Raw genomic sequence first — 25362 nt, 5'->3', positions numbered from 1 at the left:
AAATCATCCAACAAAGTAACAGTTAATTAACAACTAACAATGTAACTTAATATATCTATTCCATCTATCTAGACCTCTCTGGCATTAGTTAATTCAAGTTTTCTAGCCCTTCTATCAAATGAGAATACAAGTCCTCTGAAAAATTATAATTATTATAAAATATATAATAATGTGGAGAATTCCACAGTGGGACATAGTTTACATGTCTGGATGAACCTCTGTATGGCTCTTTCATCTAGAAGGGGAAGGGTCCTAACAAGACAGTTCTCCAAATTTTCCTTGTCCAAACTGCGTATGGTCTCAATAAATATAGCTACACTGGCTATTTGGTATATGCCATGTTATCTCTAAATTATTCTACGTTTGGTTTAAATCTTATTTGTTGGGTTTTTTTTCACCTTATCTCCCTTTGTAGATCTTTCTTTCAGTATTCAATTGGTCCCTTCCTTAGCATCTCCAAAATTTATCATTAAGGGAATGGAGTCTCTGAGTGAATCTAAAAATCCCTGAGGTAAAATTTCATATTAAAGAGAAGAACCTTCCCAGAACTTAATTAACTCCAGACAAAAAAAAAAAGGGAATAGAAACTGGGAAAATGAGTCGGGTACCTAGTCAGTAAAGAAAAAAGCTACCCTCAGGACTTCTATCATAGGTTGCTTTAATCTCTCTTACCTTTCCTCTCCCGTACTCCATCAACACATATTGGCAGACTTCCTAGGGCAATGTAGAAATCCAGAAATGGGAAGGAAACAGACTAACATAATAGAGGAAAAGTTACAGAAGATGGACAGTGTAATACATAATTTAGGAGAGAAGACAGAATTATTCAAATTAGCCAAGAGAAATTAAATAGTGGTCATTTCAGAAGTAAAGAGCATAAGAAAAAGAGAAGGACCTTTCATTTCTTTTTAATCAAGGTACTCTTTCGATAAGAAGAAGAGAAATAAATTACAGTTCATTTGAAAACTGTCTTCAGAAGAACAGATAAAAGATTATAAAACTTGGCCAAAAGCACAAAAGAATAAGAAATGAACAAAATTCTTATAAATGTTTCAAATGTTAATGTTGGAAGGAAGAAATCTTGATCATAACCCAGAAACAGACTGAGGAAAAAAAGAACAGTTTTAACTTGATAATCTTTTCTTTACTCAAGAAAAAGAATCTAATAGGTTCCCCAATTTTATATAGCCAAAAGAAATTATGAAGGTAGTTATCCTTATGTGTAAATGATTAAATAGCCTTATCCCATGAAGGGCAATACTGCTCTCAATGGAATAACAATGGAACGTTCTCTTTTAAATCTGAAAGCTGTAGGCTGCCAACAGAAAAGCTCAACTACATGCATCTTGTCAGATTCAATCTTATGCAGAGACAGTGAATAGCCTACATAGTGGGTATCATTTGAAGGGGCCAAAAAGGCCCACCTCTGAACAGGTGACACATAATCAAAATTTCATCACCAGAAGATATGCTCCCTTTGCGTTAAACCCCTTTCTTTCTTTCTTTGTTCTCTTTTAAGACACAAATTCTCTTAAGATAGGTACTACATTAAGTTATTCACACTAATTAGCAATGGGTGTAGGTAGGGAATCATTCAGGCAAGGAAAGGGAGTAGAAAAAGGGACACGTGTGGGGAACCTTGGTAAATTTTGCCTATTTAAAAATTCTAATTAGTACTGGGTCATTTTTAAACAAAGAATAATAAGCTACTGAAGAAAATCTTCAGTTTAAATTAAGTAATCTGTCCATTACATTTATATTTTTCTTATAAAATCAGTACTTAGTTTCAAAAAAAATTCTCAAATCAGGTAAATGAAACTTTTTTGTGGAAAGTAAAATAAAATGTCTAAGAGAAGAAAGGCCAATGTATGTTACTTGTACAACTAGTTCACTCAGAAATAAAGTAGTTCTCATAATTCTAGTAGTATCTGAATATTATTTCTAAACTTTAAAGCAAAATACATACCTCATATTCTTTTCTGCAAACTTTGGAAATATCATTCTTAGAAGAAGCCTAAATGTCAACAGATTTTTTTGTTAATTTGTAGGAAATACTAATTAGCACAAAACAAAACAGAAACATCTTAAGGTCAAAATGCTCATGGATTCTCACAAGACAGTTGTACTATTAATATTCATTGATTAACAAAATATATGACAAAAGTTAAAATTAATTCAGTAATGCTTTCAAATGAATTTGTATTTTATTAGTCATAACAGTATCTTTATAATCAATGATAATGTGTCCAAGACATATTACTAATTCAGTACATGTTTATAGTAGTTATTAACATTGAATTATGCTTTTTGATGGAGCTAAAGATAAACATGACAATACTTGGTATCCACATAGTTTTACAGACCCCTTGCAATAACTCTTAAGTTTCTTAGGGGTCAAAAGACCAATTAGAGATTCATTAATTAAAAACTGAAAAGGACAAGGACAAGGGCAGAGACCCACACCATGTCACAAAAGACCCTCACCCCAAGGCAACAGCAACATTAACATTTTTGAGGGTACTGTCTTTTGACCCAGTAAAAATACATCTAACTGAAACTACCATTTAGCCCCCATTTTTACATCTTGTCCACAAGGCCATACTATCTTGTTAAAATTCAGGCATGGTATATTATGATGCACCATAAATCCCAAATCTCAATACCCCCACCATCCACCTCCTTTGCTCCTACTCACATGCTGCTGAATGGAGCTGGATAAAGTTATACAATCAAGCTAATTGGGTCCACTAGAAATTTCTGTTATCTAATCTCAACTAGCTCCCCAATATAGCATAATCTCTGATTGATTGTCTATCTTACTCCCCACAGAAGCTGTTCTAAACCTTTTCTTCTCCCATCAATAAGAATTAAGATTTTTTTAAAACTTTACCTGTTTGCATGCCTGTCGACATTCCAAAACAATGGCCAGTTCACAACAGCCTAAGCCAACCCAGCCATCAGACTTCTTAAAAACACCTTTAAGATAAAATACACATCTATTTTTCAGTCATTCAAGGAACCACATTATCAGTTCTTTCAAATTCAAATGTAATTGAAACTAGACATTGTACATAATATTCCTTAAATATCAACCACTGAAAAACGAACTTGGAAAACCTCTGAAAATTTTACCTAGCCCCATCTCTCAATTCTTAGAGTTGATGGAATTGCTACTAGTATTTTAAGAATAATCACTGAATGATGATCCTTTTTCTAATTCATCTACAATTCTCCTTTATTGCTGAGATTTCTAACTTTTGGTGACTATGCTCAGGTAAAAGGACAAGAAGAGAAGATAAAACTCAAATCACTCAGTTTCTAACACTCACTAAACCAGCAGTACTCTTTTCCTCATCTAATCTAATAGTACTTTATACTCCCCTTATGTATTTATCATAGTATAAGATAGGATTTTTTAAAGATTGCTTTAACTATCACAGATCACAGAATGGTAGACCCAAAATGAACTTTTAGAGACCACCAATGAAAAGCCATTAGGAGAGAATCAGAGAAAGAAAAAAAACTGTAATTCTGAAGAGAAATTACTGTACAGCTATTAAAAATTACTCCTTCATATTGACATTTAAGAAATGCCATAATGGGCATCTAGGTGGCACAGTGCATATAGCACCAGTCCTGGATTCAGGAGGACCTGAGTTCAAATCCAGCCTCAGACACGTAACACTCATTAGCTGCGTGACCCTGGGCAAGTCACTTTACCCCACTGCCTAAACAAAACGCCATAACTACATTTCTGTATAAAATAGAAATAGATATCTATAATAAATTAAAATTATTCCTTATACATGAAAAAAGTTCAAGAAGTCTCAAAGGAGATCATATAGAAGTCCATCTAAAATTGTGTGTCAATTACTACTAATATAATTAATTACGCTTTGTTTTTAAAGAATCAAACACTGTCATGATCATGAGCATTTTTTGTTATTTCTAAAACTGCAATAAATGGTCAAAAGAAAAAAGTAGTCAAATAAAAAAACAATCTAACTTCCATAAAAGATCATATGATTACAGGTTTAAAGTTGAAAAGGACTTCAGAGTCATCATCAAGTCCAATCTCCCCCACTTTAAGAAAACTGAGATCCAGAGAGGTTAAGTGACTTGCCCAGATTCAAAAAGCTAAGCAGGATTCAAACTCAGATCTTTCTAACTCCAAGTCTATCCACGATATCATGCTGCCTCTAGAGAACAGAAGCACAAAATTTCTGAGCTACAGATCTTAGAAATCCTCTAGTTGAAACCTTCATTTTTACAGATGAGGAAAATGAGGCTTAAAAAGGTGTCCCAAGACATAAAGGTAATTAGTTGCAGAACCAGGACTAACATCTAAATCTCCTGATTACAGTGTTATACTCACTAAGAATTATTTTTGCCTAAATTTGCTCAATATTATTTTTAACTTGATATATTCATATATGCCTTGAGAAGAGATAAACACAGGGACATCAAGAAGGTGCAAACCCATTATTATCCCTTCTTACGTGGTACCACATCCCTAGAACTCCTTTCTGTGCAAATGTACATTATGCATTTTTGAAATCATACTGTATATGATACAAGACTCAATTTAGAAAATAAGCTTCTCAAGTACCTTGCAGTATCACTCTGATAAATGCTTAACTGATTAATGAGAATTATGTATTTACTAAACTGTGTGCCCTTTACTTTCCTATCTTTTTTTTTTGGTGAGGCAATCGGGGTTAAGTGACTTGCCCAGAGTCACACAGCTAGTGAGTGTTATGCGTCTGAGGCCGTATTTGAACTCAGGTTCTCCTGACTCCAGGGCCAGGGCCAGTGCTCTATCCACTGGGGCCACTTATCTGCCCTTTTATTTTTTTGGTCGCCCTTTATTTTCAAAGGATCTATATCTATATCTATATAGCCATTCAATAAAAATAATAATTATTATATGAATACAAAGTAAAAAAATAAAAGTGCTAAAGCTTATCTTTACCTGGTAAAGAAGAGTTCATACAATTCCAAACGTCAACCTAAAAGGATATTATATACAAAAAAGATTAGTCACTTTTTGAATACCACATAATTTTGAAAAAATATCCAATAGATGCTGCCAATTTAATTACGTCCATGTCAATATATTCATTCCAGATTGAAACAACGGTTCTTCTGATCATACCACTACGTGTAAAAATCTGACTCAAAGTTATTAGGAACATTTCTTAAAACCCAGTGCCAGTAAGACAAACTGTCAGAACCAGAGCAGGAAAAAAAAAATTGGCCTACTTTGTCCATTGCAAAAAGAAGCAACAGAGATAAAGGTTCCGCCTTAACTCTTTGAAAATCACAAAAGCACAAAAATTAAAAGGGAAAAATCAACTGTTTAGCTATTAATTTAGAGTTTTTAATTATGTGTGGTTCCATGTCTGGAGAGGGTCTCCAAAGTAAGCAATGGGATTCCTTGGCCTATCCTTGTACTGACCCAACCCCTACAAAAGGGCTGGGGAACCTGCGGCCTTGAGGTCACACATGGCTTTTCTAGGTCCTTGGATGTGGACTTTTGACTGAATCCAAGTTTTACAGAACAAATAATTTTATTAAGGGGATTTGTTCTGTGAAGTTTGGATTCAGTCAAAGGGCACACTTGAGGACCTAGAGGGCCACATGTGGCCTTGAGCCTGCAGGTTCCCCATCCCTGCCTTAGAATAATGAAGTATCTAGAGCCACCTCCAGCTTCAAGGCCCAGGCTAAGTAGGGACAAACAGCAAACTATTTCCTCATGACATGGAAAAACGAGAGAAAGTAGGGCTGTGAGAGGTTATATGCTATCTTCAGCCCATTAAATCTTGCCAGATATTTACTCTGAAGCAAAAAGTTAATCTTAAGTCCCTAGTTATGACATCTGGGAGATGGGGGTAAAGATAGAGTGATTTCACTGATGTACCAATTCCATCCACCAATACAAATCAGTAACGTTTCTGTAACTTATAGTCTTAAAAGAGCTGCCTGGGAGACTAAGAAGTTATGTAATTTGCCCATAGTGACAACTCTAGTACGTGTCTGAAATAGTACTTGAACCCTGGTCTTTGTGACTCCAGGCTGGCCCTCCATCCACCACTGAGTTGCTTCTCAATGACTGTTCTAGTTTTCATAAAATTCTTTAAAATATAATGGAATATAATGAAAAAATCACCAAATTCCATTAAAATTTCACATTATTAAAAATTCTATCATACTTATAATTACAGTTTTCAGAATGAAATCATAGGGGACTATGAAACAATCTCTTAATAGTAATTTATGTAGAAACTTTTCATTTCACAAAGTTAAATCTAACATTTTCTTACAACAGAGACCCCAAGCACAACAGATAAGTTAGTGTAAAAGTGCTTCATTAGATGCTTAAGTTTGTTTAAAAAAAAAGACACACACACACACACAGAGCTACCATAGTTAAATTTTTGAAAGTCCTACCATTGATTCTGGGCAATAGCCTGGTGCTCTCTGTAAAAGGTGTCTTAGGCGAGATTCACTTTTTGATGATAAGATCTATTTAAGAAAAAAAAGTTTCAATGGAACTTAAAAAAAAACCCAATAAATAAAAACATCACAAACTTTTTTCCTAAGTTCAAGTGCTATGCTGAAAATCTTTATTCATTTTCCAAATATACCTGCTAAAAGTAACTTTTAAACACTGTGCAATCATTAGTTAGGAAATAATCAAGAAACACAATATGCTACAGTTTGAGAGGTTGTTTTTTAATGACCATATGGGAGAAAAGCTGAGTATCATGAAAACCCCAAAACAATAGTATTCTATACAGTTCCATTAAACTGCTTGCAAACAACAGAACATTCTAAAACAGAAGGAAAAAATTGCCTCCAAACAGGAAATTATCCTAGGCTAATGTAAATAGCAATTAACTCTTCTTTCAAAGGAAGCTTCAGGAATTAGAGTTTAAAAAAAAAACCAAAAACTAAAACAACAATAAGAAATCACCTGTCACTATAGAAAGGATGTTTCAAATTCAAAGAAACTGGTTTACTTTCAATTAATATGGATCTAGGCTGTGACCTCATAAATATGAGATTTCCTCAAATAACGCAGATCATGTGTCCATGTCACTCAATTTGTACAACTCTCATCCTTCTCCTCCTGTCAGTTTGCCACAGAGGTTCACCCAAAATACTTACTTTTCTTTTGCTATTGAGAGCCTATCAATGGAGCATGTGTGCTGTCTTCTGGCTATCACTCCCTTCCTCTCCATGTGATGTGACTGACTTTTTTTTGATTTTTTATGACTTCTTCCAGTCATACACTTCTGTGAGGATATGTGCTATACTGCTCTCCTTCATAATAACCCAACATTCCATAGTGCTTAAAGGTTTTGAAAAATACAATCTATACATTAGCTTATGTGAAGCTCACAATAACCCCATGAGGTAGGACCACCATTATTATAATACCCATTTAACAGATGTGGAAACCTAGGCAGTGAGATGAAGTGACTTGCCCAAGGTAGCATAACTAATGTCAAGGGTGTGATTTGAATTCAGTTTTTCCTGCCTCCAAATGCTGCAGTCTTTTTTATTTTGTTTCTCTAAGTCCATAGTCTATCTACATCCACCACATGGCTCTCCATTTCTTTTTGGGTGATCCTCTATTTCATTTCTGAGTAGAATATGCCATGATCTGCAGGACACATCATCACTGGAAGACTGGGACTGAAAAGATGGGGTTTTGTTTCAGGGAGAAACTTGGAGCAATTAAAAGAAATGTGCAATATCTCAAAGTCAATCCAGTCTACATTCTTCCTCTTGTCCTTTCATGGGGTCAACTCATTGTCTATTTGTAATGCCTGTCCAAAATACACATAATGATGGACAAGTGCCATAGACTGTCTATTCAAATGCTCATCGTAAGTAGACAACAATTATTCTTCCTCTGCTTATTCTTTCTCTGTGGAGAAGCCAAATTCTTTAGAGTAATTTATAGACCTCATATAGGAGGCTCTGTGATACTCCGCAGCTTGATGCAATCTGTAAACCATCTGCAGACAGGTAACATCTGTTAGTCTTCACCATTCTTCAACCTGGATTGTGTGCATGATCTCCTCTATAACAATAGTAAACACCTATGCCAAGCACATAATCTTATTTTATGTCTCATTTGATATTGATGATAAGAGAGGGTGATTCTCTCTGAAATTCTTCTGATTATAACTTTCTGTCTTTCCTTTTCTCTCTGTGCTTCACCCTTGCTAGATCTATATCTTCCTATATCTATCCTGTCCTCACTATGACCTCATATATGTTCTGGCCTCATTTTCCTTCCTTCAAAATCTTGACCCTTTAGTCAACCAGTTCAACTTCCTGCTCCATTGTCTTACTGCCATTCATCCTTTTCCAAACATCACCTCTGAATTACTCCATCTGCGTTCTCCATTCCTGCTCACATGCTACATAAGCTAAAAATCACACAATAGGACTGACAAGATCTACTAAAAGTTTGATATCCGGTCTCAGAGCTGAGTCCTCACAGCTACACGCCAATCCTTTACTCTTCCCTGACAGACTCTCTGACATACTCTACACAGCAGCTATTCCAAACTTTCTCTCTTCTCAAGCCACCTACACAACCCCTTCTTTCCTCCCTCTCAGCCAAGGACCTCACCTTGTACTTCACTAAAAAAAATTTAGGCCCGATGTCTTGAGCTCCCTCTCCTTCCCAATTCCACATTTCAAAACACTTCAACATTATTCCCTACTCCCTCTTCCTTTGCTCCAGTCTCTAAGAGGTACTCCTTCTCTTTGTCAACACCAATTTCTTTGATTGTGCTCTTAATTCCATCTCCTCCCATTTCCTCCAGGATATTATACCTTCCACCATTCTATTTCTCCTGAACTTTCAACCTTAAACACAGCCCCATACCTTACTAGCAGCAAACATGCCCTAGTCTCATACAAGCTTAAAAAAACTGTTGTTTGAGCCTACAGTACCTTTCAACCTATCACTCTAAGTCTCTCCTTCCCTTCATAGTGAAACTCTTAGAAAAAGCTATATACAATAGCTGCCTTCACTCCCACCCCTCTCACTTTTCAATTCCTTGCAGTTTGGCTTCCATCCCACTTTTAGAGGCTACTGATTATATTTTTATTGTAAAAGCCAACACTCTTTCCTCAGTCTTTATCCCTCCTATATTCTAGGTAGCATTTAACATTAGCCATCCCTTTCTCTTCTGGATAGTCTCTTCTCTGTATGATTTTTTGTTATCACTCTTATTTCAAATATGAAAAGTTCACTATAGTACTACAGCAGTGTCTCTTTCTACCTGTATCATGTATACCTTTCAGTCTCCTTTGCAGGATCATTATCCATATCCTGCCCCCATGCATGAGTGTACTACAGGACTCTGTCCTAGCCACTCTCCTCTATCAATCAACAAGTATTTGTTTAGTGTTTACCATTTGCCAAGTACTACACTAGCACCAAGGAAATAAATATAAAAGTCAAACAGCCCCTCATCTCAATGCACCTACATTCAATTGGGGGAAACATGTATAACAAAATAAAGAAAAAGTGACTATGGGGGTAGGAAGCTAAAGGGATCTAGAAAATTTCTTATATAGAAGGTGACATTGGAATTGAGTCAAATAAACTTCACTACTGTCCCAGCTCAGCTTCTGACTCTCTGGACTTTGCCTTCATGCCTCAGCTGCCTCCACCCTGGAACATCCCTCCAACCCTGTGATTCTCTTCTTTCCATAGCTGAGTTCACCTGAAATCTCCATTTTGAGGAAGGGCCTAAGGTCAGCCATCTCTCTCCTTTCCCTGTTCATTTCTAATTCTCTGGTGCCATCAACCCAACCACACCCTCCAACTTTTCAGCTCACTTTTATGTTTTATCTCCTCCCATTAGAATGAAAGCTCCTTGAGAGTAGACACTGTCTTTTGCTTGTATTTACATCTTTAGTATAGTGCCTGGAACAAAAGCAGCACTAAACAAATGTTGACTTAATTTGGCCAAGGATTTTACAAGGCAAAAGTGAGAGGGGGAACCACAGACATGAGGGACAGTCAGCACAAAAGCATGGAGAACAAAGATGGGGTGCTATCTATGAAAGACAATAAGAAAACTAGTTTTGACTATACTGTAATGTGTAAAAGGAAGTAATGTATAATAGTGCTAGAAAAGATAGGTTAAGGCAAAGTTATAAAAGACTTGAAATGCTAAACAGTTTACATTGATCATCAAAGTAGGAGGGATCAATTGGAGTTTAATGTGTAAGGGAGTGATACGGGAGACCTACATTTTAGGAAAACCACTTTGGCAGTGATGTGGAGGATGGAGTGGGGAAAGACTTAAGTCAGGAAGCTCAATGAAGAGGTTGTTACAGTCGTCCCAATGACAGCTGAAAATGACCTAACTATGGTGATGGGTGATGATTGTGAGTAGAGAGAAAGGGATGAATGTGACAGATGTTGTAGAGGTAAAAAAAATAACTGACTGAATATGTGGGGTAAGGGAGAGTAAAGAGTCAAGAATAATACCAGGGTTGAGAAACTGGAAGTCTAAAAGGATTTCTGTCCTCGACAGAAACAGGTAAGCACAAAAGGAAAAGGGAAAGAAAATGAGTTGTTTTAGACATGTTAAGTTTGAGATGTCTACAATATGAAATGTTTGAAATGATGAATAAGTATTTGGAGATACAGAACTAGAGCTCAGGAGAGAGACTGTGCTGGATATTTAGATGTGGAAGTCATTTATATACAAATAACTGAATCCACAGGAACCGAACAGGTCAACAAGAGGTAGAGTTTATAGATTCAAGAGAAGGGATAAAGGACAGAGCCAGGTACACCAACAGTTAGGTGGCTATGGATGATGAAAGAGACTGAGGAATGGTCAGATAGGCAGGAGGAGAACCAAGAGAAAGCAGTGTCACAAAACCCCACAGAGAAGAGTAGTGGAAGGAGGAGGTGGTCAACAGTGTTAAATGCTACAGAGAGAGATTGTAGGAATGAAGACTGAGAAAAGGACATGGTATTTGGCAATTAAAAGATCACTGGTAATTTTGAAGAGAGAAGTTTCAGTTGAGTATTATGTCAGAAGGCAAACTGCAAAGGGTTTAAGGAGTGAGAAGAGACAGAGGCAATAATTACAGACAGCTTTTTCTAGGCATGTGGTTGAAAAAGGAAGGAGAGGTATAGAGAGACAGATAGAGGGGATGGTGGAGGCTTTCTAAGGTTGTGAGATTTGGGCATGTTTGTAGTGAGCAGGAAAAGAAATCAGCACATAGTCTGTTGATCTTTTGGGGATATCGTTGGTTCCTATGGATTCAACTATCATCTATATGAAGATAACTCAAAAAATTACCTATGTAGCCTTCATCTCTCTCTTAAGCTCCACTAACACCACCTTCTAACTTCCCTGTTTATTTTATAATGGCACTACCATTCTTCTAGTTACCCAGGTTTGCAAACTCATCCTTATCCTCAGCTTGTCATTCTCACCCTCCATATCTGATCAGTTTCCAAGCCTTGTCAATTTTACTTTCTTCAACATGTTTTACATCATTTTGCTTCTGCCCATTCACACAACTACCCTAATCCATCCCCTCTCATCACTTCTCACCTAGACTACTGCAATGACCTTCTAAAGCATCCTCCTGTATATAGTCTCCTCTTTGCCTATCTATCCATTGCCCACAAAGCTACCAAACTGACATTCCAGATCGAACCACGTTGCTTCCTATTCAAGATACTTCAGAGGTTCCCTACTGCCTCTAAGATAAGAGTATAAGCTTTTCTCCTGAGCATTTGAAGCCCTCACAATCTCACTTAGCCTAGCTATCCAAGCTGATTACATAATATCTATCCCCCTCCCATATTCTATAATTCAACCAAATTGGCCTAGTGGCTGTTCCCTATACAAGACATTCCATCTTCTGCTTCAATATCTTTTTAGCCACAATGCCTGGAATGTTCTCCCTCCTCACTTCTGCCTCTCTGAACCCACCCCAGCTTCCTGAAGTTTGAGGTCAAGTAATACCTTCTGATTCCCCTGGTTGTTAGTGTCCCCACTCGCATCCCCCCAATTACTTTGTTCATATACTGTACAAACTTGCAGCTGCCATGAAACCAAGTGTGGCCAGAGCCAGGTTAAAATGTAATTGGAGGGGCAGTTAGGTGGCTCAGTGGATAGAGCACCAGCCCTGGAACCAGGAGGACCTGAGTTCAAATCTGGCCTCAGACACTTACTAACTGTGTGACCCTGGGCAAGTTATGATTGCCTCCAAAAAAGAAATAAAAATGTAATTGGAAAATGTTTAACAAAACAAATAAAAATGCAATACAACATAGATAATATTAATTTCTGGTCTTCTAAGTCAATATGCCGTCTGCAAGGATCTGTTTCCATTTGAGTTTGACACCACTAGTGTACAGGGAAGCAGACCAGTGGACAGCAAACCAGACTAGAAGCCAGGAAGACCTGGGTTGAAGACCCACCTCTGGCACATCCTGGCCAAATCATATAACCTATAGGCAACATGACCCTAGGCAATTAAGACTAGAAATTTCAAAGAAGTCAACCTGGGTTAGGAGTTTCCTCATTCAGGAGTTTCCACACATCAATGAAATCAGGTCCAATCCTTGTATCTGTCCCTACATATACTGTATGTAGTTATCTGTGAATACACTGTACTCCCCAGACCCCTCTCTCCGAGAAAAAAGATAAATTCCTAGAGGGCAGGGACTATTTCAGTTTTGTACCTTTATCCCTTCCTACTGCCAGGCATATAGTATGTGTTTAAAAAGCCCAAGTTCGTTATTTTAATATTTCTGAGAATTTTTTATGATTTTGACACAGATACTGAAGCTATGTTGTTAGAAAGCCTGTAAGCAACATTTTGCAGTCTCTTTGAGTCCAGTTATCCAACCCATTCAGAATTCATCTAAGTGAATTGTAGTCTAGTCTACACCTCTCCAACTACTCCACAAGACTGGTACGAGTCACTTAAACAAAACTTTTGCTAAAATCCAAACAAACACTATCCTAAATTACCCCTCACCTATAAGTTTAGTAATAAACCCAAAAGGTTTGTTGTTGTTTTTTAATAAACTAAATAGCTAAAAACTTAGTTTGATACTTAGAGAAGCTATCACTTCATCTTGCCCTAACACATAATATAACACCTGCAACACCTTATTAGACTACCTCCTCTATAACTTTAGACTACCTCCTTTATGAGTTTCGAAGCTCCTACCTCACCCCTCAAAAAATTTCTACTTCTTTATATTTAGCGAAGCTGATTCTTAGAAAATAGACATATAGTCTTATCACTGGGTCAGGATTCAAAGCCTTATATATAACTAAATATTGCTACAACTATTGCACAAACTTACCTGTTCACAAACATCACGACACATTAGGTTATCCTTCGCATGATAACAACATAAGGCACCTAAGGTGAAAAAAAAAAAAGAATTCTCATTCTTCCAAACTGTTAAATAACTAAATAAGCCCACACATATGTACAATAAATAATCCACTCTGAACTGGAACACCAAAAATAACATTTTTTAAAATGACAATTTTTTCAGTTTTAGAAAAATCCATAAAGACTGGCATTATTATCAATTCTCTTACCATCATGGTACTTCTTAAAACATAGTAACCAGAAATGAACACAACACAGCAGCTGTGATGGGGGCAAAGTACTGTAGGCCTATCTCCTTAATTTGGACACTATAAAGTCTATTAATGTAGCCTAAGATGAATTTGATATGAAAATAATATAAAATTACAAAATGATGGAGACAATTTGATGACAGGAATGAACTATACTTAAGGAGCAAACATGGAAGACTATGTTCAGGTTTTTGGAACACAGGGCTTTGAAGTGAAATTTTATTAGAGTCTAACCACTTATGTGTTTTTGTATTTTATAAAATGCCCTTCCAAACTTAATGTTACTTAATATCTCTGCCTCACTTTTCTCATTAAAATATAAATAATGTATGTACTTTCTCCCTAAAGACATTATACTAAACGATAAAAGAAACAACATATCACATATCCTAAATTAACCAAATACCAAAGAAATCAGATAACACAGTTGATCTGTAAAGGTCCTCTGCAGTCAAAGGAGAGATTCTGCAAACAACCACATGGTTTTTGAGTCATCCTGAGAAGTTAATACACTAAGATCTTTTTAATAATTCATCAAAAAAATCACAAAATTTCATAAGTAAAAGAATCTCAGAAGCCAACTAGTCTAACACTAAACATCCCAAGAAATGGTCATCCAGAATCCCCTTGAAGATCTCAAGCAAGAGTAAACAAATCTGCCTCTGAAAACAATCCAATATACCTCTGTCATGCTCTAGTCATTAGGAAATTTTTCTTTATACTGAGCCAAAATTCATCTGCCTGAAACTTCTAACCTGTTGGTCCTAAATCTGCCCACCTGTACAAGGCTAATCTCTCTTCCACATGACAGACCGTCTAGTACTTGAAAATAGCTAAGTCTTCTCTTCTCCAAGAAAAGCATCCCTAATTCCTTCAAATGTTTCCTAAAATGGCATGGTTTGCCCACCACCTTGGGCATGATCATATTGTTCTCAAAATATCACACCCTAGAACTTAAGATAACACTCTAGAAACGGTCTGATGGTGACTTTATAATCTACCTTCATTTTTGACACATTTACTTTTTCTGACTACCACTTTAAGATACTTGTCATCTTACTACAACTCTTTTGCACAATAGACCTGGAATCACAGAACATGAAGAACAAAGTTGAATTACTTACAAAACACTTTTAGCACCTCAAGAAGAATAAACCCACCAATCTATTATTTAAGTTCCAGTTAAAATATAACCTCATTTGGCTCTAGCAGCAGCCAAGATAGTGAAGTAGCAAAAAAGAAATACATTGAGCTCTGTCCCCTTCCCCAAACTTCTCCAGGTCTAGAAAACACACCAGACCAAAGCCTGATTAAGAAATCCAAGGGAAAAAAAAACCACAAAGTCATTTTTCCAGCCGTAGTTAGCATAGGGAGATACATAGAGAAATCTATAGACAATGAGAACAAGGCGTGACCAGGAGCTAATCACACTGAACATTTCAGAACAAACCAGGGCAAGAAGGAAACAAGCATTTATTAGGCATCCACTATATGCCAGGCACTATGCTAAGCACTGTACACCTTATCTCCTACGATCCTCACAACCACCTTGGGAAGTGCTATAATTGTTCTCATTTTAGAGTTGAGGAAATTGGGGCAAAGGTTATGTAATTTGCCAGGGTCACTCAGCTAGCAAATGTCTATGGCCAGATTTGAACTCCGGTCTTCCTGACTCCACCTTCACTGCCTTATCCACCATGCTGCCTAGCTGCCAGATCCTAGATGCTAGGTTCCAGATTCAGCATAAAGGGGCTTGTGTAGCTACAAACTGGCAGCTCTGTCACTCACTACCTAGTTCAGTCACAGATCTGGGGCAGCCTGAGAACACCTGCACCTAAGAGTTGCATCCCAGGATAAGGATCAATCATGGGCCCTAGGCTGAGCAGGACTAAGTTCAGAAAAATCAGTTGTATTGCTTGGACCACAGGAGTGGAACAAGGTCTCCATTCCAGCTTCTAGACCACTGTAAAGCCCAAACTGGAATAATCAGGGAAGGCATCCCAGACCAAGGGGAGTCCTTGAGTTGTCACTGAACCATCAGGGTTTTCCAGCTGGCTGATGTTGAGTCCAGTAGCAGTCTCCTGAAGCTCCAATTGGGTTAAACCCACAGGCCTGTTGCTCAAACCAGAAGGGCAGCAATCAGACTTTTCCCTGGATCAGACCACTTTGGGAGCACAAAAAGTATATGGGTTCCCAGCCTGGGCTGTCCCTTTAAGTCCTAAAACACCAAACTCAATAACCCCAAGAAAACAGCAGCAGGACCAGCCCAGACATTCCCTCCAAAAGCATGGTCCTAATACAAAGTCCAGGAAGCAGGCTAGAAGAACAAGCAAACAAAAAAATCTCACCATAAAAAGCTGTCACAGGGACACTCAAGACAAACCCACAAGAAGAAGTAACTCCGAAATATCTCCAAAGTCTCAAAGAAAAACACAGAAGGCACACAAGAATTCCTAGAACAGATGAAGCAAAAGTTAAAAAAATAGTGAAAATGTCTTTATAAATGAAATGAGAATGCTAGGGGTGGAGAGGAGAGGGCATTTGGAAAAGAAATAAGACGTATAGAAGAAAGAATTGGAAAGGGAATTAACAGTTTGGCACAAGACACACAAAGTCTTGCCCAAGTAACAAATCCCTGAAAATCCTCAACTGGACCAAACAGAAGCCAATGGACAAGAAGAGATAGTTAAAAACAAAGTCAAAAGACTGAGAAAATAGAAGAAAATTTAAGCCATCTCATAGACAAAAAACAAAACAAACAAACAAAAAAAACAGACTGGAAAACAGACTGAGGAGAGATCATTGAAGAATCATTGGACTGCCTGAAAATTATGACCAAATGAGCACAGACAACATATTTCAAAAAGTCATAAAAGAAAACTGCCTGGATCCTTTACAGCCAGAGGTTAAAGAGGAGATAGAAAAAAAAAATCCACGGGTCAGCTCCTGAAAGAAACTACTAAATGAAAACTCCCTGAAACAATGTATCCAACAATTCAGAAGTTCTGAGTCAAAGAAAAAATAATGCAAGCAGGCAGAAAGGGTTCAAGTACCAAGGAGCCCCAGTCAGGATCACACAAGATTTAGCATCCACTCTAAGAAGTAGAGAGCTTGGAACACTATATTCCAGAACATAAAGGATATAGGCTTATAACCAAGAAAAAGTCAGAAAAACTGAATATAATCCTAAAGGAAGGAAAATGGACCTTCAATGAACTTGAGGACTTCTAAGCATTCCTGATGAAAAGAAGAGAGTTGCACACAAACTCTGAAGTGCAAACACAGTAGTCAAGAGAAATATAAAAAGGTAAATATGAATAAACAATCATAAAGGACTAAATAAGGATAAATTATTTACATTCTAATATAGGGAGGTTATATAGAACTAAACCCCTGTGAACTCTATCATCTGGATCTAATTAGACAGAGGGCTTGAAATGGCTGTTATGTCTTGATGACCCTTAATAGAATAGAAAGGAAGGAAGAGAAAAATATACTGAAGGTGGAGGATTGAGGGAAGGAGAGGAAGGTCAGGGAAAATTATTTCATATAATCAAGAGTGTGCAAGTAGAAGTTTATTCAAAGAGGGAGGAAAGGATGGGGGAGCAGCTAAGAAGCGAGCCTCACTCTTACCTGAACTGTCAACGGAATACACAAATACACAGTGGATACATACACTATGAAACATATTTCATTCAGTAGGGAAACAGGATAGAAAAGGAAGAAGAGATAATTAAAGGGAGGGTAGATTAAGTGAGGGATTTGGTCCTAAGCAATCCGAACTCTAAGCATGTACAAAAATATTTCTCTTTTTGAGGTGGTAAAGAATAGGAACCTGAGGGGTACCCATCAATTGGGTAATAGCTGCATAAGTTATGGTAATATAAGAGTGACATAATATTACTGTGCTATAATAAATAAATGATGAAGAATAGTTTTGAGGGGCAGCTAGGTGGTGCAGTGGATAGAACTCTGGCCTTGGAGTCAGGAGGACCTGAGTTCAAATTCAGCCTCAGATACTTGACACTTACTAGCTGTGTAACCCTGGGTAAGTTATTTAATCCCAACTGCCTCACCAAAAAAAAATTAATTTTGAAGAAACCAAGGAAGACTTGTGTGAACTGATGCACAGTAAAGTTAGTAGAATCAGAACAATTTTTACAACGACAACAATATTGCAAAGATAAACAACTGTGAAAGAATTAAGAACCCTTATCAGCATAGTAACCAACTATAATTCCATAGGATTCATGATGAATATACTTTCCACACCTCCTGATAGAAAGGTGAAAGGCTCAGAATGGGGAATATTTTTTGGGGGGGGGGCACTTGTCCAATGTTGAGATTTTTTTTGCCTGACTATACAAATTTGTAACAAGGGGGCTGTTTTCTTCTTTCTCAATGGGGGAATGGGGTGAGGACAGAAGGTGGATTTTTACTAATTGAACAAATTAGTTTTAAAACGGTATAATGAATAAAAAAAGGAAAACAAAAGGAACACAAATTATTTCTACAAATATTTAGTTCCAGCAACAGCCTATCTGCTAACCAAGGCTAAGCCTAGCTAAGTCTGGAAAGGCCCATTACTTATAAGTTCACCATCACAACATAAATTATTTAGCCACAACAAATCATGAAACAAACAAAAACCACACAAAATATCCTTCCATATTCTGTTGTCCCCTTCTGCTTCTACTGTGACATGGTCAGAGTTGCAGAAAAGGGAACAGAGCAATACAATGAATTAGTTTTTAGATCATAAACAATTGTGGTACTCAGTATAAGATCCTTGTCCAATGACCAAGTTGACAGACTTCTGGAAGAAGTAAGCCTTAACAATCATAGCTCTAAAGTTGGAAGGGATCTCCGAGGCCATCTGGTCCAAATTTCTCATTTCATAGACAGATCCTCATTATTAATAAAACCAAATATTATACCTTAGAACTATCTTACATAAAGAAATTACAACTAAAAGGAAGACAGCTCACAGGTTCTCCTTAGAGATACAAATAAAGGAGTAAGGGAATCAAGAAGTTGAAAGGGTTATCACTAGCCATCTAGTCCAACCCATACCCAAAGGAAATCCCTAAAGAAAGTGAAGTAGTCATCTAGACTCTACTTGAAGCCCTTCATGGAAGGGGAACTTTCTCCACAACCTCTGGAGGTAGCCTGTTTCACTTTTAGATGGCTCTAGGTGATAGGAAGTCCTGTCCCCCCCCCATCTCAAGCCCAAATCTGTCTCTTTACAACTTCCATCCAATGCTCCCTTGTCCTGCCATCTGTGATCAAAAAGAACAAGTCTAAGTCCTCTTCAATGTGATAATTGTAAATTTCTGAAAGCAGCTATCATATTTTGCCCCAACCTCCACCCCAAATCTTCTCTTCTTCAGGCTAAACATCTCTCAGTTCCTTCAAATGATCTTCACATGACACAGACTTAAGGCCCTTCACTATTCTGGTTTGCCCTTCCTGGGATGCTTTCCAGTTTATTCATATGCTTCATAAATGCTGGTACCCAGAATTGAACTAAATACTCCAAAGAGTATGGAAGACTCTTTCTGAATATTCATATAAACTATGCCTCTGAGTGCTGTACATGATTGCATGAGCTCTTTTGGCTGTCACATATCGATCCTCCAATCCACAAAACCAGCTAGATCTTTAACAACTACATGTATGAGCCAGGATAATTCTCTCACTATACCTGTAAAGCTGAGTTAATAGATTTGTTGTCACTATAAGCCCAAATGCAAGCAACAAGAAATAAGGAATATCCAGTCATTTCATATGGCTGTGTTCCTGATGTTCAGAAGTGGACAGATGACTGTAGCTCATGTATCAACATTTGCTATGTAGGATAATAATAATAATGATGATGATCATGTGTGTGTGTGTGTGTGTGTCTACAGCACCTATGTACTACCAAACACTTTACAAATATTATCATGTTTGATCTTCAAAACAACTCTGTGAGACAAGGACTATGATCATCCCCATCTTATAGATAAGGAAACCAAGGCAAAAAAAAAAAAAGAGGTAACACAACTAGTAAGTGTCTGAAACCAAATTTGAACTTTTCCTGTCTCCAGAACCAACACTCTATCTACTGCATCATCAAACTAGATCGAAAAGAAAATCTATAAAGAACTATACAAACTCCTCCAAACCAAGTCAACAGATATGTTGATACTCTGATTTCTACGAGAAAGTTAGGAAGAGGTAAGGATAACAGAAAATATGTTTGAAATTTTTTAGGATTAAGGAATAAAATCAGCAAAAGACTTCATAGCCTACTAAGGAGCCTCACAGGTGTGTATGATGAATACCTTTTTCAAGATACTAAAGGGCACCTAAACATAGAAAACACTAATGGTGCCACAAAAAATGAAACAAAGTATCTTGACAAAAAGCAAATGTGTTTATTAAATCAGAATAAGTTATCTGTACATTTATAACAGCTCCAATTTGACCTATTCAAACAAGTTTTTGACTCTGAAAATCAGGAAATGGATAAAGGAAAGGAATTAATTATGAATATCAATTACTGCTGACCAACTGCCACCAGCTGGTAGGTAAGCACAGGAGCCCCGGGTTTGGTAGCACTGCCCCAGAACACTAATCTTACTTCCAGCTATCACCCAGGAAAGCAATTCCTGTGGAGAACTAGTACTCCATTCCCACCAGCTACCAACCAACTGCCACATATAAAGCAGGCAAGCCAGCCTAGGTCAAACAGCAAGATACCCTGAGGAAGAGACAGGAGGCAGCATGTACCAGTTAAGTCACACCACCACCATGTTGACCACCATCTTCACCCAAAACTGCCATGCCTCCTTTAGACACTGATAGAAATAGCCCAGAACCCTGAACCCAAGCACCTTGGGACAAGTTATGCTTCTAGCACAGTGCCCACAGTCATAACCCTGGGAAGCAATCCCTGTGGAGATGCAATCTGACAACCGCTCCTGCAGGGGCTAGTCATAAGCTGAAGACCCAGGAAAGAAAGTTCTTGCCACCAAAGCCCTTGGCACTGTCAAATGGTACAATATCAGAAAATGATCTGATTTTGTCAGTGAAAATCACATGAAACATTAAAGACTAGTCATTACCATCTGCTTTGCTATTACACCCTAAGGACCATTGGGATATTTCTAATTTGAAGCTGAAACCATTCATATGTGATGTCTCCCTCTTGTTAGAATGAGCTCCTGGAGTGCAGGACCCTCTTGCTTTTATATTTGTATTTCCAGCCTGTAGCACAGTGCTTTGCACGTATGAGTCCTTAATAAATGCTTCACTCATTCTTTCATTCTTTGGGAGCTTTTTATTCTACTGAAAAGTCCTGTCAGTTCAGGCAAAAGTTAATGAAGGCATGAATTGGAGTGACTGGGTAAGTAGAAAAAAGCAGACAGATGGTAAGAGATACTGGGGAGGTAGAACAACAAAATTTATTGACTGACTGGCTAGGTGGAGGTAGGGCCAGGAGGAAACTGAGAGGGAAGAGTTGAGGATGATTCTAAAGTTGCAAATCTGAGTACCTGTAAGGATGGTGTTGTTCCCTACTGTGATTAAATATTTCAAGTAAAAGCCTTCCAATCTCTTCTACTCACCCATTGAGTAGCATACACAATGGTTGTAACACTGAATGCTCCACTTTTCTTAAACACCTATTTCTCTGCATATTTTGGAGCATCTAGCTTAGTGTTCTGATTAAAATCTTATAAGACAGTGTTTTAGAAAGCAATCTGGAATTATGCAAGGAAAGCTATTAATTTGTTCATACTCTTTGGCCCAAAGAGTTCAATAGTGAGCCTTTTATATGAAGGAATTATGTCAGAAGACTTATATTTACAAAACTGTGTAAAAGCATTATTTGTGATATTAAAAATCCAGAAACAAAACATGTGCCCAATGATCGCTGAATGGCTGAACCGTGATATGTGATATCAAGGAACGTGGCTACATTGTAAGGAGTATGAAATATAAAGAATTCAAACAAACATGTGAAATACTTATATGACATGATAAAAGTATAAAGAAAGCAATGCCAAATCAACAAAATACATGATGACTACAACAGTTTAAATGAAGATTTATGGGCAACAAATCTCTCATCAAATACTCAGGTAGAGGCAGCTAGGTGGCACAGTGGATAGAGCTCCAGCCTTGGAGTCAGGAGGACCCCAGTTCAAACCCAGCCTCAGACACTTGACACTTACTAGCTATGTGACCTTGGGCAAGTCACTTAACCCTACTGCTTCACCAAAAACAAAAAAAAATAAAAATAAAAATACTCTGGTCAATGTTAGAACCCTTAAAGTTCAAAAAACAGCCCTCCTTTCTTTTGACATTCTAGAAACCATTTTCAAGGAATGTACTTTTGCAGGAGAGGAGTTACCGTGGGGTTCTGTTGGCAAGTGTCTGTTGTGTCAAAAACAAAATGTACTAATAAAAACTTTTCTAAAAGGGTAAATAGAAAAAAGAAGTCACATGAGAAGTTTTCCCTCTTCTTATAATTAATATTTGGCATAGAGTTTTTCCTGAAGTAAATTTTCATGGTGAAAATTATTAGACAATACTCTCAAGAGCTATGATCTGCATTGGAGGTTATATAATCTGGTTATAACTACAATACACAGAACTTTTGCCAAGCTTCTGGCTATTTCTAAAAGACACTGTAATTGTGTAATCTAAACAATTTCCTAGATTTTAACCAGTTATAATTTCTAATATGAAAGACTTCATTGTATAGAGAGCTACAATTTTCCGCTAGTTTAACTTCCACTGACTAGAATACTCAAAAAAATAGACTGTTCAGGTTAATATAATCTTTAGGATAACTAATAACTCAAAACCCTTTTTTGCTTCAAGCACCTTTAAAAACATTTTTATGTTATTTTCGTACACTTTCCTGCCTTATTAAGCACAGTACTGATTCCCTTTGATGACTGAGGATCTTACAAGTGTCCTATGATCACGATTCACTTCTCCAGATGTTTATTCAGGTTTTCCCCTCAAAATTATATATACTAAACCTTTTCCCACATTTTTAGACTTTGTGCACCTCTATTACAGATTTTCTGTAAATTTTAGTATGTAATACCTCAAGTTCTATTCTGTACCAATTTTAAATTTACAGCAAACACCCCAAGTAGAACCAGAACTAGTCGTCATAAAGTAGACCACAGTCCTCACCAAAAAAAACATGCTAGGATTCTCCTACAGTTCAAATTCAGTATTAGGACCACTCGACTTTAAGAACAGAGCAGTAACCAGTAAAATTACTTTCATCCTTTTTTTTAAAAGGGGATAGGAAGGAGGTACGCTTCAGCTGGCAAACAAACAAACAAACAAACAAAACAAACAAAACCTAGTCATTCCTGTGGAAATACAAACAACAAATCCTTCGAGTCCCTGGCCAGAATGGGGATAAGCAGATGCTCAAATGTAGAGGTTTTTCTTTTTTGGTGTTGGGGACCTCTTTGGCAGTCTGGTGAATCCTATGGACAGACTCCTTCTCGGAATCCTGTCTTTAAATCACCGAAATTTAAGTTAATTTCAGCAGGAAGTTAGGGAAAATAAAGATGTCATTTTTCTCCCATCCCAGCTCGAGGTTAAGAATCGCCTGAAGTAAGTCAGGCAAGGAACATTAAGTGCCTACTATGAGCCTACTATGAGCACTGTGCTAAGTGCTGGGGATACAAAGAAAAGCAAAAGAAAGTCCCTGCTCTCAAGAGGCTCACAGTCTAATGAGGTCAACATGAAAACAAGGATGTAAAAACAGGATGTACAGGGCGTTATAAAAGTTCTTTGAAAGCTGCACCAAGACTTTTGGGGCACTGCACACAGGATAAACTGGAGGTAGCCTCAGAGGGAACGCATTAAGATTATTTCAGCAATAATGGGAAAAAGTTTCTTGCAAAAATTAAGGTTTAACTCGGAAGCCAGGAAAACCTGGACATGGAGAGGAGGGAAGGGGCAGAATTCCAGGAACCCGGGGTGGGGGCTGAGGAGGTGTGGGGGGGCGCCCAGGAAAAAGCTCGGAGGCGGGAGATGGAGGCTGGCGTGAGCAAACCGCCGGCCGAACCTCCTGCCCGCCGAGGGAGGCCCAGCCCGGCATCCCAACCGAGGTTAGGACGACCCCACCCTCGCTCCCTCGCCTCTTCCCACAAGCTCGACCCCCCCGCCGGCCCAGGTCGAGCTGCCCATGCGCGGCCGAAGGCCCAGGGGACCCTCCGCCATTGCTCAGAGGGTCCCGGCAGGGGCCCCCTCCGCCATGTTGGTAAAGTCTTGGGGAAGGGTCTGGCCCGAAACCCCCTTCAACTGGCCCGAAACCCCCTTCAACTTACCCGAAGTGCCAGGGACCAGCCCCACGGCGGCCTCCGCCACAGCTGCCGCCGCCAGGAGGAGGACTATAAAGTAGCGCGGCGCCGGGACCGCCGCCTCCCCCTCCATGGTGCGGGCCGGGGCGGGCCGGGCTGGGCCGGGTCTCCGACCAAACTGCTTCTCCCCCCCCCGCCCCAGACTGACCGCTGTGGCCGCGGCGTTCAGGAAGAGGCCCCACCCCCTTCCCTCCCGCTCATTGGCTGCGGGGACCCCCAATCCTCGCCCAGCGGCCTCGCGGAGATTCCTAACAGTCCGGGCGGCTGGAATACTTCCAAGAGTGGAGGGTGGGATGGAGGGGCGGGAGGGGGCTGTCTGCTCTTTGTTGCTAGTACCAGTTCTGACACGCGCACTTCTCTTCTCTCTCACCACAGCTTTTGCACGCCACCCAGGGGTCCACTTCACTTCAGACCTCGCGGGCCAGGGCAAGGGAGGGAACTATCAAAAAGCCTGGAAAGAGACCCAAGTTTCCAAACTAGAGCCTTCCATTTACACTTTTTTTTTGCATGCATGCTCCTTGAGGGCAGGAACCGTATTTTGCCGGTCTTTGTAACTCCTAGTACTTAGCGTAGTGTCTGGCACGTAGTAAACTCCTAATAGATGCTTGTTGACTGCTGAATGACTAGACTGATTCTTCCAAGTTATTGAGTCTTCTAAGATAGTGACCTTTAAAAAAATGAAAAATAAACAGGCTAGGCTCTAGGAAGAGTGTGAACTAGGTGATTCCTGACCTACGCTCCTTACCCTTTCCTTGAACCTGTGCCTTCTTATCAAAGTCTCCTGCACCAGGTATAGTATAGACTTGATGCTGCATCACAAAAAAAGACTCAAAAAATGTAACAATTCAGCCTTGTTCTGCAGACTCAAAGGAGATGAGTGGCAGTGAAATGGATTGCAGCACATCCCATGTAGCATGTGTGAAGCTGATCTGTGCTACTTTTGGTGGACCATGAATACTGTGGTTCAGTGGTGAGAACTTAATGCCTTCGGATAATATAGCAATTCCTTGGTTTCCTTGGCAGCAACATGGGATGTGAGATGGTCAAAAGAAGAAGGTAGGAAGAGCTGCCATGGAATGAGATGTGCTGCAAGTCCAAGCTTGGGCCTCAGGCTCCTGCTGCCCCTACTGTTTGTGTTATTTTTTGTGTCTTAGAATACAAGTCCTTGAGTCTAAATAGTGATCCTGAAATAGACATTTCTAGCCTTTGAAGGCATACTTGTGATATTGAGAGTGACATCAGTAGGAAGTTTTTGCAACTATATCCATCTCAGAAGACAACCTTGAAGAGATGTTAAACACAAGCCCTGA

General features: G+C 38.6%; 1 protein-coding gene across 1 annotated transcript in view; it reads right to left on the bottom strand.

Moving 5' to 3' along the window:
- Nucleotides 1-24361, bottom strand: part of RECK (reversion inducing cysteine rich protein with kazal motifs) — a 73592-nt gene extending 49231 nt beyond the window's left edge. The window contains exons 1-6 of the mRNA XM_021004604.2: nucleotides 24020-24361; nucleotides 13385-13443; nucleotides 6451-6525; nucleotides 4973-5009; nucleotides 2891-2976; nucleotides 1967-2014 (exon numbers count right to left, since the gene is read on the bottom strand). Coding sequence (XP_020860263.1) covers nucleotides 1967-2014; nucleotides 2891-2976; nucleotides 4973-5009; nucleotides 6451-6525; nucleotides 13385-13443; nucleotides 24020-24125 — 411 coding nt within the window. The 5' untranslated portion in view covers nucleotides 24126-24361. The remainder of the gene's footprint in view (nucleotides 1-1966; nucleotides 2015-2890; nucleotides 2977-4972; nucleotides 5010-6450; nucleotides 6526-13384; nucleotides 13444-24019) is intronic.
- Between the last annotated feature and the right edge of the window lie 1001 nt (nucleotides 24362-25362).

The sequence above is a fragment of the Phascolarctos cinereus genome, unplaced genomic scaffold (genome assembly GCF_003287225.1).
Source record: "Phascolarctos cinereus isolate Bilbo 61053 unplaced genomic scaffold, phaCin_HiC Scaffold_4;HRSCAF=312, whole genome shotgun sequence".
NCBI classification, from domain to species: domain Eukaryota; kingdom Metazoa; phylum Chordata; class Mammalia; order Diprotodontia; family Phascolarctidae; genus Phascolarctos; species Phascolarctos cinereus.
The sequence above is the reverse complement of the archived record's forward strand: the minus strand, read 5'-3'. Positions and strand labels throughout refer to the sequence as shown.